Genomic DNA, 15,940 nt, shown 5'->3' with positions numbered 1-15,940 from the left:
GCTTGATGTGGACCCTTAGGCTCAAACCACAAACATATATTCAGTCACTGTTCTTTGTTTCACTGTTAGCTTAGCTGCATTAAGTGCCATTTTTGGTTGAAAAGCTGGGATGTAAATTCAATTAATAATAATAAAACATTCTAACCTGAAAGAATTGAGGTCTTGTCTATCAAATGAAGGACTTTAACATATTCCTGTACAATTGCCAGATTTTTTCAGACTCTTCTCTAGGTGCTGTTGCCCACAATGGTGCTGCTAGGGAACAGCCTTCTCTGCTGGGGTCCCCCTTTCTGTAGAATGCCTTTCCAGGGAGACCTATTTGGCATCTTCACTGTATAAATTGAGATGCCAAGTTGCATGCTTTCTCATCCAGCAAGCACTTAATCTTTAAAAAGTCGCTCTCATTACCTTTATTGTTGACTCTTTAATATTTTAGTGTAGTAATATCCTAATATTTTATTGTTTCATTTGTTACAGTATTGTAGCTTCAAAGTTAATTAATGGAAACCACCCTGAGGACAATACTAACATATAAATTTAATATAAATAAAGGAAGGACCCTAAAAACAGCATAATATTAGATTAGATACTCACTGAAACAAAGAATAGGTGAAGAATGAACCAGGAGGAGAATAGAATAGAATAGCAGAGGTTCTAAGCAAAGAAAGAGAGATTCCGTTTGGGTGCCTCAAGTTGAAGACTTTTACCACACCTAAACCAAAAGCTAGACATCTGTATTTATACAAAATTTGGCCAATGCAAAGACCTCCTTACCTCTTTGTACCCGGCTTACAGAAGGACTAGGGATGACTAAAAATAGTCCTGGGCAGATTCACAACCTGTGCCCCAACTCCAGGTCCCAAGGTTGCCAATTCTATACCTGCACACTTGCTCGCTCTCTCTCTCACACACACAATTCTAAATGTTTTCCACTTTTTTTCCACTTAATGCTTCTTTCTGCATGGTGCAAGGGTCAAGGGTTTTATCTGTAACCTGCCCAGGGATCCTTATGGCTAATGGGGTGGGATAAAAATCCAATGCATGCAAACAGAATTAAAATATATTTCATTTTTGATCATTTAACAGCTACTCTAATAGATGCATGTCCGTTTCAATGCTTTTGTGTTCAAGTAGAGTGAAAAACAGCACAGCTTACTCATCAATTAGAAAAATGCTGCCTCAGTATGGCTTTAGAAAAGATATAAATGCACAAAACCTTCCTTTACTCTGACAGTATGGCAGTGTTTCAAAAGGAAGCCAAATCCAGCTGGCCTGAAGGAAATAGCTTCATTGGATCTGGCAGTGATCACTGATGATGGATGGCGCATTAGATGTTGGCCAACGAACTGTAATTCTTCTAAAATTTAGGTAACAAACAAGATAATCCCTAAAGGCAACCTCTCCTGGCAGCAGTGAAAGGGGAAAGTGATAGCCACTTCAAGCTGTCACCATCTTTTACTCTTTCAGCATTCACCTTTTGAGCAGTTTAGCTACAATCTAATAGGCTCGCTGAAACCATTGACGTGGTCCTGTTGTTCTGAGGTTTCCATTTCCATACACTGTATCCCACTGGCAAAACCACAAAGCCTTCCATGGCAACAGAAATTAGTTTAGACTCAAGATAAATGTTTATGCATTTATTGTAAAAAACAGCAATGCAACAATTTAAATCCTCTGTATTTGAAATCTCATTAAAGAATGGCACCATCAGATCCTTACCACCAAGACATCCAGTCATTTAAACATTAGCTGCCAGTGTTATAGAATCTATTTTTCTATACTTAGACTGCTTATAGATGTTATATCAAGCAGTATATCAGTAGCATCAATTTAATAATTGGTGTGGTATTATGGTTAGAATATGGCACTGGGATCCAGGCAATCTGGGCTCTAGTTCCTACTACCTTGGGAAGGATTCCAGGAGAGCAAATAGGTACATAAGGGAGCCTTATGACTAATGGGAAAGGATAAAAATCTAATATATAAAGGAATAAATAAAAAGGATAATACTTGATGCTTGGTCCTAGCCTGAACCATCCCATCTGCTACCAGCTGCTCTGTGGGAAGCATCCTGATGATGTGCTGTATTTGATGCTGTTTTCATTTTACTAACATGTTTTGATGTCAACTATCAGCTGTCTTAGATGGATTTGCATCTTGATAGGCAGGGTATAAATAATTGTAATAAATAATCAGCATTTCTCTTTGATACAATGACTTTTATTTAAAAACAATTGGTTTCTTCCATGGAAGATGTTTATGCAATACACTAGCTATGAGACTAGATGTGACCTCATTCTGAAAAGGTTCAGAATAGCAGTGAAACAATTCCAAACATGCCTGTGTGATGCTTTTGAGTGTTCAGTTACACTTGAGAGGGGATATTTAAAAGTTTTTGTTGTTATCATTTACTGGCATTATGTTGTGAAGTTTGGACAGACATTTAGATGTATTTCATTACCAAAGAGGGTTACAATGGACAAATTTTATAATTAGCCTAGATAACAATGACAGCAGACAATGAATCATGACTTGAATTGAGCAGGCAGATGTTGGTCCAGCTGGATCCTTAGCTCTGTATAGAATAAACATGGTCATATATTTACCCTATGGGAAGTCAGACTGAGAAGAATGAAAATGTAATAATAATTTATATCTGTCATGAAAAGTTTTCAACCATGCCCTTTGCCCTGAAGTTGATCAATATGCATTCCTGCAATCTGGTGATGAATACCAAGATTTAAAATGTTGAAAAGCTAAGACTTAAGATTTTAAGACTGTATGCGCACTTTAACATGGCAAGGGGGTTTGAGAGTGTCAGAGCAGTAGTGCTGCCAAGAGGCCAGACTCTCTCGTTGGACTAGGCCCCTAACGGGGTCAGCCAAGGCAGAATGGTCAAAGCTGAGACACAAGACTAAGATGCATCAAAACACGCTATTAAGTATTCTGCCAGAAACTCTTGCAAGAAATAAGGAATTATTTAAATATATGATATCAGCAGCTAGAGTTACAATTGCAACGAAATGGAAAGCAGAAGACTTCCCAATGAGTAAAGATTGGAAAAATAGGCTAGCTGAATATGCAGTAATGGCAAAATTAACCAGCTATATAAATAGAAGACCGGCCAAAGAATGTAATGATAAATGGAAAGCTTATTATGCATATTTTACTTAATAATTGGGAGAAAAAAATAGAACTTACATAAGGATGACTTAACTGATACATTTACTAACTAGCTATATAAATAGAAAACCAGTTAAAGAATTTATAAATGGAAAACCTATTATGCCTAATTAATTCTGCAATTCAGAGAAAAAAATAGAGTAAGTATCATGTATAGATCGATCAAATTATTCTAATTGCTCCATAAATTTATTTTTATTATGATATCAGTTTATTTGGGGAAAAGAGAAAAAATCAATTATTAATTTTTGCCGGGTTTGTGAATATTTTTTATTTATTTAAAACTTTTGTATGCTGTCCCTTATGCATGGCATCTTGGGACGGCTTACAATCATTAAAAAACAACAACAAAACAGCAATAAATAACAATTAACCACAAAAATACAATTAAGTAAGTTAAATAAAAGTGATTGTTAAACATTAAAATTTTAAATTAGTTTTTAAAATAACAGTTAAACAGGTTTTAACCTGACACCAAATAAATATAAACTCTTATATATAAATATTATATGTAACTCTTACATGTACTATAAGGTGAATTAACTTATACCCGCATCAAAGCAATTTTAATGTAACACTTATTAGTTTTAATTTAGTATAAATTAATTTAAGTATTTTAATTAAGTATTATTATGCTAAAATTGTAGTTACAAATTTGGTATTACTGATTTTTGTGATTTTTGCTTCCGTTCGCAAACGCTGCATTGGGTGACGAAAATGATCGTGGCCATTTTCCCCGCAGTGCGACCACATGTCAGAGCGCCTTCCCTGCTCTGACATGCGGTTGCAGCTTCCTCTAGTCAGGATCGCGGTCACAGACTCTCCCTCCAAACAATAACCTCCTCCCCACCCACCTTCCTGTCTTCCATGCCAGAAGTTGCCTCAAGCAAGGTTAGTGTTCTCTCTCTTCATACTGTGCTGTACTTTGTTTCATATTTTTGTGGTTAAAAAAAATTACATATGGTGCAGAACGGACTAACCTTATTTAGATTGAAACTTGTGGGGAAATGTGACTTGGTTCGTGACCAATTCTGGTTTCGCTACCAAAACTGTAGAACAAATTAAGATTGTGAACCAAGGTACCACTGTATTTCCTACATCTAATATTATATGTAATTTTTGTACAAGATCCCTTGGTAACTCACTCTTTGTCTTTTTTCTTTTTATCTATAATAAATAAAAAAATAAAAAGACTAAGATGCATCCACCCTTTCCAGGGGCAACCATCACATTGCTATCTCTAATAGTGATGGGGCAGAGAAAGTCCTGAAGGGCAGCTACTGAGTAGTAGTTGAACAGAATGTTGACAGAGGATTGTTTGCAGGGAATGAAACTCAAACTCGCTCTGGTTAGTTCTGCTCAAAAGAAGGCTATGATAAACCAATTGTAAACTTTATGGTGAAACAGAGTTAACACCAGAAAATGAGATTCCCAGGTTGGAAGGGACTCAGGCAGCTACTGGGAAAGAACAAAGGACAAGTACGGCTATCCTTGTCACTAATGATACAACTAGATGAATGCCAAAAGGAAGTCTAGTGGCTGACATGCACAGGGGTGAAAGAAAAGTCTTATGCTGCACAACATATACAGCTGAGACATGGAAAATGAGAAGTATGAATCAAGGCAAACCAGAAACTGTAAAAGGAGAAACTGAACAGTTAAACATCATCATGAACTAAAGTGGGCTGGAATGGGATATTTCAGTCAGACAAACACCGAGTGTTTGAACATATCATAAGGAAAGCTGGATTAGGATCAGAGGAAACTGGAGCAAAAGTTGCCAAAAGATACATCAATAATTTGGGATATGCAGATGATACCATATTACTAGTAGAAAACAGCAGTGAATCAAAAAGATCCTTGATTCAAGTGAAAGAAGAAAATGCAAAGGCAAGACTTCAGCTGAACATTAAGAAAACAAAAATCACAACTACAAAAGAATTACAAAACTTTTAAGTCAACAATGAAAAAATTGAAATTGTTAGATTTTGCATACCTTGGCTCAATCACCTATTCTAAAGGAAGACTTCAGTCAAGAAATTAGAAAAGACTAAGACAGGCAGCAATGAAGGAATTAGAAAAGATTATCAAACATACGGACTTTTCACTGGAGACCAAGGCCAAGGTCATCCAAGCTATTGTATTCATGTATGAATGTGAAAGCTGGATAGTGAACAAAAATGATAGGAAGAAAATTGATGTGTTCAAAACATGGGGCTGGAAGAGAGCTTTGTGAATACCCTGAAACAACAGAAAGATAAACAAGTAAGCCCTAGTTCAAATCAAGCCAGAACTTTCTCTGGAAACAAAAATGACAAAAATGAGGCTTCCATTCTTTAGACACAACATGAGAAGGCAAGACTTACTGGAGATGGCAGTCATGCCAGGGAAAGTTGAAAGCTGAAAACAAAGAGGAAGACCAGCTATGAAAGGGATTGGTTCCATAAAGGCCACAGCCATGGGTTTAGAAGAGCTAAGCAGGACTGTCATGGTATTTCTGGAGGGTATTCATTCAAGGGGCTGACATATGTTGGAGACTCCGTGGCATGTAACAACAACATATTTGTTGCGGCAACACATTTTGGACTTGGGCTCTTAAGAATTTTATAATTATTGTCAGAACATAATGTGTATGTTCTTCTTTAATGCTTTTCTCACCTGATGTGCCACCTTGCTTCAAAGCCTATCATATTTTGAGTTAATTTCTTAGGCCTTACACTATACCCTAATACACTCTGACCTTTGCGTCTTTTTATGAGCTTAGCTCATATAATTCAGATTTATCATGGCAAGGTAAAATGTGAGTTATGGTCCATACTACTTAAAGTTATTCTCTGCATTATATATATAATGGCTTTGTGCCTATTTTCATACGAACATAAACCATAATGGATCAGACCAAAGGTCCATCTAGTTCAGTACTCTGTATACATGGTGGCAAACCAGCTGCCAGCAGGATCCCTAAAGCAAGATGGTTGAAAGACCTCCTGTCCAGTTCCTCAGAAACAGGTGTATGCAGGCATGCCATCTCTGATAAAGGAGGAAGTGTATAGCTTGCAAGACGATTGATAGACTCCTTCATGAATTTGTTCAGTCCCTTCTAAAGCTAGATTGGTTGCCATCACCATTTCCCATGGCAGCAAATTCCACAGTTTAACTATATGATGAGTGAAGAAATATTTCCTTTCATCTGTCCTAAACCTCCCACCAATCAGTTTCATGGGATGACCCCAGATTCAACTGTTATGGGAGAGGGAGAAAAATGTCTTCCTCTCTACTTTCTCCACACCATACATTAATTTTAAACACTTCTATCATGTTTCCCCTTACTTGCCTTTCTTCTAAGCTGAACAGTCCCAATTGTCATAGCCTCTCCTCAAAGGGAAGCTGCTCCAGCTCCCCGCTCATTTGTCTTGCCCTTCTTGGCACCTTTTCCAATTCAACAATGCCCTTTTTAAGGTAAGGTGACCAGAACTGAACACAATATTCCAAGAGTGGTTGCACCAAGGATCTGTATAATGGGAGCAGGATTTTGGCTGTTCTATTTTCTATTCGGTTCCTAATGATGCCTAGCATGCAGTTTACTTTCTTTACAGCAGCTGATCACTGGGCTGACATTTTCATTGAGCTGCCCACCACTACCCTACAATCCCTCTCTTGCTCAGATACTGCTAGTTCAGATCCCATTGAAGTTTGGATTTTTATTTTTTGGCCCCAAAATGCATTTTTTTCTATATTTGCTTACATTGAATTGCATTTGCCACTTTGATGCCCATTGTCACAGCTTGGAGAGATTCCTTGGAGCTTCTCACAACCCAAACAGTTCTAACAACCCTAAAAAGTTTAGTGTCATCAGCCAACTTTGCCACCTCACTACTTAATCCTACTTCTAGAGAATTTATGAATAGATTGCAAAGCTTTGGTTCTAATGCAGAACCCTGTGGGACTTCACTGGTGACATCCTTTCAACTTAAATAGAAGATATGGCAGCACTAAATACCGACTAGTTCACTGAGTCTTGAGTGGAAAGGCACCATGAAACAGGCTAGCTATCCACAGAAAATAAGCTTATCTGGGGGAATGCTAAGCTAGTAATTCCTTCCCTATGATCTAAAGTAGAATTGACATTCATTGTACCACAACTGCAATTGATGGGCAGGTTTTTACAATAACAGCCCTATGGGGGTAAGGAGGCAAACAGTGATGCAACTGCAGGGGACAGAAAAGTTTTATGCTTTCCCTGTGTTACGGACCCAGCAAAACATCACTTCCCTGGCACTCCTGCTTCCATTATATGCAAAGGTGCCACCAGTGCCGATGCAGCTTCAGGAAGGTAATTTTTGTCACGAACATGGAGGGAAGCTTGGTCACTTTCTGACCTCTCTCCTCTAGTTTATTTATTTATTTCATACATTTATACCTCAAGATGGCTTACAAGATATAAAAAAACCAATAAATATAAAATTACTATATAAAACATTAATTATTAAAACAATATAAAACACATCACTATATAAACTGTGACTGTGAAAAAGGGGGAAAATAAAATAAAATCCTAAAGTGTTGAAAAACATTCTTAAAATAACAATCAAATAAAAAGGTCTTTATCTGGCGTCGGAAAGAATATAATGTTCTCCCCACTTTTGTTAAAACCCTTACATGTTAACTGCACTTACACAATTTAACATCCTATCTAATTTGGCTATAATTTTCTGGATGGGGAGGATTTCTGGAACAAAGGCACACATTGGGTCAGGCTCAGTGCCCATGTTCCATCTGAACTAGCACAGCCCAGATACAAGTTTTCACATCAGGCAGAACTTGGTGACATTAATGATGACCCTTATCACTGTTGCAGGGCAGTCAGCAGGAGGAAGGAAAGGCCATACTTACCAGTAACCATTGGGAAGAGGTGGTAGAGTCAGAGGTGTGGGCTGCAACCCAGGCAGCAACCCCGTTAAGGCACTGACTAGTTGGTCCGTCTTTACTGCAGTATTTCAAGGTAGATGGCAACAGCTGCTGGAGAACTGCCTTTTCTGGCCATCACTGAATCTGGATTAACAGTGCAATACTATATACCTCTATTCAGGATAATTCAATGGGATGAATTACTGCCAGGTTGGTGTATGTAAAATTGCAGTCTAAGGCCTTCAGAAAATATGCAAGGTTTGTCTTTGGTTTGTTACTTATTTTCAAGCTTTGACAAATGCCTGGAAGTATAATGTACTGTATTTTTCCATCTATAAGATGCCCCCATGTATAGGACCCCCCCACTTTTCCTACCTATCTCCAGTGAGCAAGCTGCCGCCCCCCCCCGACACCCCCTCCTGCGCTTGCTGCCCCATGTATAATGTTTTTAAGAAAAAGTATTATCTTATACACGGAAAAATACGGTATGCGGCTTTTAATTGTTCCAAGATTTACTAGCATAAAAACATGCACAATTCTATTCGTTAGAACAGAACCTAGCAAAGGGAAAGACTGCAATAAAAATAAGTATACTGTTAGTAAACTTGCTTGCCACTGAGAAGTTCATCTATTTAAAAGCCTGTGTAAATATAAATAGAAGTTTTAAATAGTTGAGGATTTCTGTGTTGACTGTACACTGGTGCCACTTTGATCTTGTTCAAGGTTTTAGCTCCTGAGAAAAATAGTGGTGCTTCATGGGAACTGTCTTGCTGCTATTGGACACTCCCTCCTCCAATAGTGAGGTTTGTGTGTCAGTGTTTTAAACTAGCACTGTGCCTAGAGGAAAACTAAGTAAGAAGAAATTAGTTCAGGGATTCTCATTTTCTAACTGCTATATACTGCAATTCCTTTTATTACATGCATTTTTATCATAGGCCAGAGTTAGGGCCAAAGGCAAGAGCAACCGGGCCACAAAAGAAATAACCTTTTAGAATGTAGAAAGCTTGCAAAAATCAATGCAACAACAATGCCCAGTGAGTCTTGGTGCAAGGAGTTTATGCAACCAGCTAGAATTGGGGTTTGGGATAGGGTAGTAGAAAGTAAAATACTCACACTATCTTCTAATTTGATTAAAGGCTGAATTATATATGTTCAGAAAGAAAACGTACTGCAGATCCAAGCACCCTGCAGCCAGCTAGAGGATGCTAAGAGCTGTAGCCCTGCTTTTCTTTCTAAATAAGTAGAGGATTGTACTCTTAAGAGCTACAGTGAGATGTCTGGAATACCACAGGTGCTCTGAAAAAAACAGGTTCACATTCTGATGCTAGGTTTGCCTGATGATAACAGCAGAATTTTAAACACATTTACAAGTCAGTTGGGGAATGCTGGGAGTTGCAAGGTTTTTTCCCAGCCTAAATATCCATAGGACTGTATCATAAAAGACTAACAGATTTATGATGGCCCATGATTTTGCAGGCTGGAAACACTGATGGTCCATCAGTTCTGGTCCATGAAGGCATATATCACAATAACTCTGTTAGCCTTTAAGCGCAATTTAAACATGTCTTTTAGTGGTGCAGGTACCTTGCTATGCTGAAATGCTTTATTCACCAGAAATTCTTTGAGAAGCACAATCTAACCAGTTTCTTCAGTGTTTAGGCTATATCCCTGAATAGTCTGGTATGGATTCCCATAACTGCATCCTGAAAGCAGTCTTCGGAGTTCAGGTAATGGGTTTTCCTTATCTCTTTATTACACTGATCACCAATGCTTCTAATACTTGGATTTTTTTTTTCAAATTACTGCCTGGCAGTAGTTACTAAGGTGGAAAACTGCTCTGCACTTACCTGAGAATAGCCTCATTGAATGCTGGAGGACCTCTAAGACGACGTAAGATTGCACTGCAAACCTTCAATTTATATATTTGCAATAAAATAGTCTTAAGTGATGCATCAGGTCCTGGCAATATGATGCCTCAAAGCTTTTAGAAACTGTGTATATACCTTTACTATTGTACTGTTGGTAAGGCAGGTCACTACTATACATTGCAACCATCCATCCCACACCTATGCAAATACAAAGGGCGCTTTACATATTATTCTTTGTTCTTTTTGTTACAATAGACTAGCCCGGCTATCCTCTGCAAATAGCGAAAGCATCTCAGAAAGCATCCACGGCGCTCCTTTTGTCATGAGATTGCAAGCAGTAAGAAGCCCCCTTTCCCCATAGATTTACACTCCTGCATTTGAAACTGGATTGTGTCTGTGAAGTCCCAGCCCTATTTTATAGTTTTCCCAATTAGGAACGGCTGCGTGACGTCATGGCTGGCTGGGATTGGTTGGACAGATCTGACACTCAAGGGGAGCCACACGCCCGCAGAAACTTTTTAAAAAGAGTTCTTTTCTTCTCCTCCTCCTCCTCCTCCTCCTCTCGGTCTGAACTGCCCTATAGGTTATTGCTACCCGTGTTCACAGACCGCTAGCAACTCCGGCATCCTTCGTAGCTCTGCTTTAGAGGGAGGAAGACGAGAGACCCTCCCTCGTAGAAAGCCCCTTTCTCCCGTTGCTGCTTTTCCCGGCTGGAGCTATTTCCCCTCTTTCAGCTTCCTCTTATTTAACAATGTTTTCTCAGTTCGTGCAGTGACTTTAAAAACAAAACTCAACTGAACTTGCCTCACATGGTGAAAGGGAGACCTGGAAAGCTGCGGATGGGTGAGACGATCTAAAGCACTTCTCTTTTCTCCCCCCCCCCCCCTTTTTTTTTTTCGTTTAGGGAACTTAAAGGGAAGGCGCTGCCCCCTTGGAACAAGGCAAGCGAAGGGAATTGCATCCGACGCTTTTCGTTGTTATTATTGCTGCAAACCCAGGAAGGTTGTGCGCTTCTTTTGTCTCTGCACCGAAACTCTGTAGCATTCGCCTAGCTGCAGGGAATTCCCTCCGTCGGGTGGTGGAAATGGCTTGGCTCCGCTGGGCTTTCCTGCTTGGTGCGTGTGCCGTTTTGTGTCCGGCGCTCGAGGCTTCGGAGAAGAGAAAGCTGAGGACGGTCACCTATGTGCTGCGCCCCGGTCAGTCGGGCGCGTCTGGCAGCCGCAGCCGGCAAAGTGGAGGGCAGCAGCGCACGTTCAATGTGGAGCTGCTCAACGCCCGTTACAGCAGCACCCGCCGACGGAGCAGCAGCACCTTGGAGCGAACTCGCAGGATGAGCAAAGGAAGCAGCGTTCAGTTGCGTTTGGGCCCTACCGTGCAACTCCAGCACAAGCCTGCCAGCGGCCACACGGCCGCCGCCTCCTTCAGCAAAGTGGGCAAGCACGTCGCACGTTCCAAGCTCCAGCAGCGCCAGAGCAACAGCACCTCCAGCGCGCAGGTTCACTCCAAGCCCCATCTGCAGCAGTTGCAGGGGTAAGGTGACGCCGCCATCGCTTTCCCGCGTGGCCACACGACTCCTTTCCCCCGTTTAAGGGAACCTAAGAGTGCACGCTTATTGAATTAAATGCAGGCTCAGTGTTTCCCACAAACCTCCCGCACCCCCCTGCAGGGCCAGCGTGCAGACAGAGCGCCGTTTGCTATTACCCTGCCTCATATGAGACGCTCTGAAATCTTAAACAACTAGAGCATCTCAAGCAGTATAGTGGCAACATTCATTTGTACACCCTTTCTGGAGGGTGTTGCCTGGTGAGAATGTATTAGTGGGGAATGGAGTGAATAAAGGGCAAAAAGAAGCTGCAGTCTGCTCTTGATTTTGTGCAGGAGTGCTTTAGGTACAGTTTCTTCCACTGCCCCTAGCTTTCCAAATGCTGGAGGCCATAGAATGGACCACTGGGCAGTACTACAATGATTGCAATTACAATAATTTTGTATTGTGGCATTGTGGGAACTTAAAAATGGTACCTGTATCCCACTGACTTGGAGCTGCTTTGAGCACTCCTTCTGTTCATGATCAGAGCTGGGTAAGTCCATGAGGGAGTTCAAGGCACATGAAAGTCCCTTCAAACTTAATCTGGTAGTGAGGTTCAAGGTGGGGTTGGAACCCTTGGAGTGGGAGGTGCATATGTTTTGCATGTGGAAAACCCCTGGCTCAGGTCACCAGGTTCTCTTGGGTAAGGCTGGGAAGGAATTCTTTCTAAAACCCTGAGAGCAATACCAATACCAACAATACTGGGCTGCACAGACCATTGATCTGACTTTGCACAATCAGTTTAGGTGAAAGAAAAATCTGAAGACTTGGTTTACTTATCTTTCACATCTGTGATTGAGATGTGACCACGTAGAAGGGATTGCCATTGGGTGATTGCCAGGACCATTAAAGACTGGAAAAAATGGAACTGGAAGTTCATTTGTGCTCTCCCTAAAGATGAGTGTATTTGTCAGTATTGTGTGTAGTTTGGTGTAGGTCACTCTTGCTATTAGAAAGAGCTTGAAATTCCTGGAGAGGTAGCAAGCAACAATGTATAAAGTAAACTATGAGTCACCAAAGAATGGCTTCATTTTCATATCTTCTGAAATGACATTCTACAGAAAAATGACATCCCTTAAAGTTGGAATAGTATTTGACTAATCACTAGAAAACATGTGGCTTCCTGAAACAACAGACATGAATGAATTTAAGTGGAGCTATAAACCAGTTCAAGGAATCTGAGCTGTCAAAGATCAGTTGATTGATTAACAGATGATCATGTGGCCCCTAGACAGCAAGTAGAGCCAGCAGAATTTTTCAGAATTCTAGCCCTGTCATAAGAATTGGGACTCTGCATTGGAATGCTTCTTCTCACAGGAGGCAGCGAAGGAACCACACCAGCTGCTTCTCTGAGGTTGTAAGAAGGACTGGAGAGAATTGATTTAGGGGCAGGGTAGAGAGAGATTGGCATCGCCAAGATACCGTGTATCCTGGGGGTGCCTTAGCCAGTCTCCTTCCCTCCACCTCCAGAGAGCCACAGTTAGTCCACTGAAGTTGACCATTTAGCTGTTTTACAGGTTGGGTGGAGTGTACATTTAGTCTTTGCCTGTGTCCTCCTGCCTGGTTTAGGATGCCTGTAATCCCTTGAGTTTGGAAGGTTAGGAGCATTCCTGTAGGATCATGTCCTAAGTGGCTGATTAAATCTGCATATTTTTATGCATGGACCATTCTGATTGGGGTGGGTGTGAAGGTTCTGTTTTGTGTAATACCTGCCTAGATCACAAGGACCCATTTTAAGGAAAAGGCATTACATTCTCTGTGGAAGAGGAGGAGGAGCCCCTTTTCGAAGATGGCACCTGTTGTTCCATGTTTAAAAATAATAAACTTTTTAAAACATCTGCTAGTTTAATTGGAGACACATTTTAAGCACAAGTTAAATGTGGTATGTATTTATTATATTTCTGTACTGAATAACCAAAGCCCTCTGGGTGATTCACAACAATTAAACCTCAAAAATGCAACATGGTAAAATATATGTAAGCTTTTAAAACTACAGTATTAAGCTAAAAAACCACTATAAAATCTAGCAGCTATGGAACAGTAACAGTTTTAAAATAGAAACTGGAAGACCAATATGTCCAGGAAAATAAGAAGTTCCTGGCCTGGTTTCAGAAAGAGCACAGCATAGGCATCAGGTGAGCCTCTTTAGGAAGTTCATTCCACAAATGGGTGCCACAGCAGAAATCAGATCAATTAAGTTCAGATCAGTCCATTTAAACTAGATATTACAACTCTATAGTCCACCATTTGCGGAACTTGTTTTGTCTGTCTTGGGATTCCTCATCTGTAATAACAGATTTTGAAGGCTGATTTCAGAGCAAAGTTACTCAAGTATATTATAGGGAGGTACTGAGGGGCATATACAAGAGATGCATCTGCAGCGGAAAGTCAAAAGAGAGCATTGACCTTGGGTAAGTATTAAAGTAGCCTCTACCAACCTGCCTTTCACATGTGTTAGACTACATCTTCCATCCATTTGGGTGATACCTGGAGATGGTAGGAGCTGTAGTTCCAATACATCTGAAGAGCATCAGGTTATGGGGAGGTGTCCTGAGAGCTTAAACAACCATTGAAGAAGATGGCTTGTGTGGATAGTGACCACAACAGTGGTCCAATTAATTTTAGTGACTGATGCAGAAAATCCAGATGATTCCCATTGTGATTGTAGAAACAAACATAAGTAGTCTCTGGGTTAGGAATTAGTTCCATTCCTGAGAAAATAGACATTCATCTTTAAGTCAAATTTGCATGTAAGTCAGATCTCATAGAGTAGGTCACCCACACTTGCAGGGGTTAGGGGTCCAGTACTGTGTGAAAGTAAAAAAACTGTGATTATCTCTAACCACTCCCCACCCAAATTCACCCTTCCACTTTGCAGCAACGAAATACTGGAGAGATTACCCTCTCCAAATGGGCAGAGCAGGAAGGCATGCTTTGGATACCTCCCTCTCTCCCCTTTCACTTCCTCTCTGTGGTGATACATTGGAGGCCCTCTCCCCCTCCTGTTAGTGGTAACGATTTTCCACAGTAATTTTTTAAATAATAGGCTTTATGGCAGTTTGTAAGTACTGTTTGTAATTTGGATGTTCATAACTCAGGAATTGCCTGTATTGCTCACTTGCTGCTCTTTAATGATTCCTGAAAAAGTACAGTATAGCAGTTAGAGTGCTATACAAACTGTCTCTCAGGTGATCCAAGTTCTGGTCCCCACTTAGCCATGAAGCTCACTGGATAACTTTGGGCCTGTTACTGACTTTCAGCCTAACCTACCTCACAGGGTTCTTGTGAGGGAAAAATGGAGGGGTGGGGAACCATGTAAATCACTGTAGGTTCCATGCAAGAAGAAAAAGCGTTGACTATAAATACAGTTCTTAAGAAACTGCTAATGTAGTGTTGGACTTGGCTCTGGTGTTCCAGCCATCTTGATGCAGCTGCCTAGGTCATTACTTCCCTTTCCCTTGGCCCGGGGAAGAGTTAATGGTCTCTAACCTGCCACAGCTAGGCAAGTTTTATCTTCAGGGCCTAATCTTTGAGAAGGTGGTGAGAATGTAAATAGCAGAGACAGTTGGATATCTGCACTTCTCATGCTTAGGCAGCCATGTGTCTTTAGGTCACAAGTAATGAAAGTGAGACATCTACAGATAAAGAACCCCTCCACTGCCTCTTAGGAAGCTGTAGCAAGCTAGGGAATACCCATTTCCTTCAGTTAGTTGGGGAGTGCTAAAGAACAATGGGCTTCTATTCTTATTTAGAACATTTATAATTGTTCTCCCTCAGGCTTTAAACGTTTTTCCTCCTGTCAATTCCTAGCATTCATTATAAGTGAGCTGATGCCTGCCCTATCTTTTCCCCTTTAGTCTGTTGTAACAGTTCTCTCCAGACTAAACAGCTCTTTCTGCCTCACCCCTGCTTTGAGGTGAGAAACAATTCTTTTGCAAGTGCCTCAGTCCCCCAAAGGTAAAAAAAAGTGTGCTGTGCAGTTTTTGCTGGGTTTATTAGACAGTTCTGCAGCTGGCAATTGATCTTTTCTTTACCATTGCTGCAGGGTGAATGTCTGTGGAGGGCAGTGCTGTCATGGCTGGAGCAAAGCTCCTGGCTCTCAGAGGTGCACCAAACGTAAGTAGCCATGTGTTCAGGGAAATTGCTTTCATTTAGTGGCAGTTCTGCCATATTGTTTTAAAAAACAGTTCTGGTCCTTTCATAGTCTACTAGTATTTGATTAGTGGATGGCTAGAGATGTACCACAGTGTCACTAGGAGATGTACTCAGTCTTAGAACCTCATTTTGGGATACAGTAAGGAAATATACTCTGATGTTATGACTTCATCATATGCATCTAATTTATGCAAGCTCAAAAAATTGATAAATTCTGCACTAGGCAGGTATACTGTTAAAC

The 15,940-nt window shown here is 40.6% G+C and overlaps 1 protein-coding gene across 10 annotated transcripts in view; it reads left to right on the top strand.

Annotated features, from left to right (window-relative positions):
* Positions 1–10,543: 10,543 nt before the first annotated feature.
* LTBP1 (latent transforming growth factor beta binding protein 1) overlaps positions 10,544–15,940 on the top strand; it is a 242,920-nt gene continuing 237,523 nt past the window's right edge. For 5 of the 10 annotated variants that reach the window (XM_044451347.1, XM_044451264.1, XM_044451179.1 and 2 more), the window contains exons 1-2: positions 10,547–11,489; positions 15,590–15,660. In XM_044451347.1, coding sequence (XP_044307282.1) covers positions 11,044–11,489; positions 15,590–15,660 — 517 coding nt within the window. In that variant the 5' untranslated portion in view covers positions 10,547–11,043. Of the gene's footprint in view, positions 11,490–15,589; positions 15,661–15,940 lie in introns of all 10 variants that reach the window. The other 5 variants (XM_044451685.1, XM_044451600.1, XM_044451515.1 and 2 more) reach the window with 2 other exon arrangements.

The sequence above is a fragment of the Varanus komodoensis genome, unplaced genomic scaffold (assembly GCF_004798865.1).
Source record: "Varanus komodoensis strain SLA01 unplaced genomic scaffold, ASM479886v1 scaffold1, whole genome shotgun sequence".
Taxonomy (NCBI): Eukaryota; Metazoa; Chordata; class Lepidosauria; order Squamata; family Varanidae; genus Varanus; species Varanus komodoensis.
This window is presented reverse-complemented; position numbering and strand designations above follow the sequence as displayed.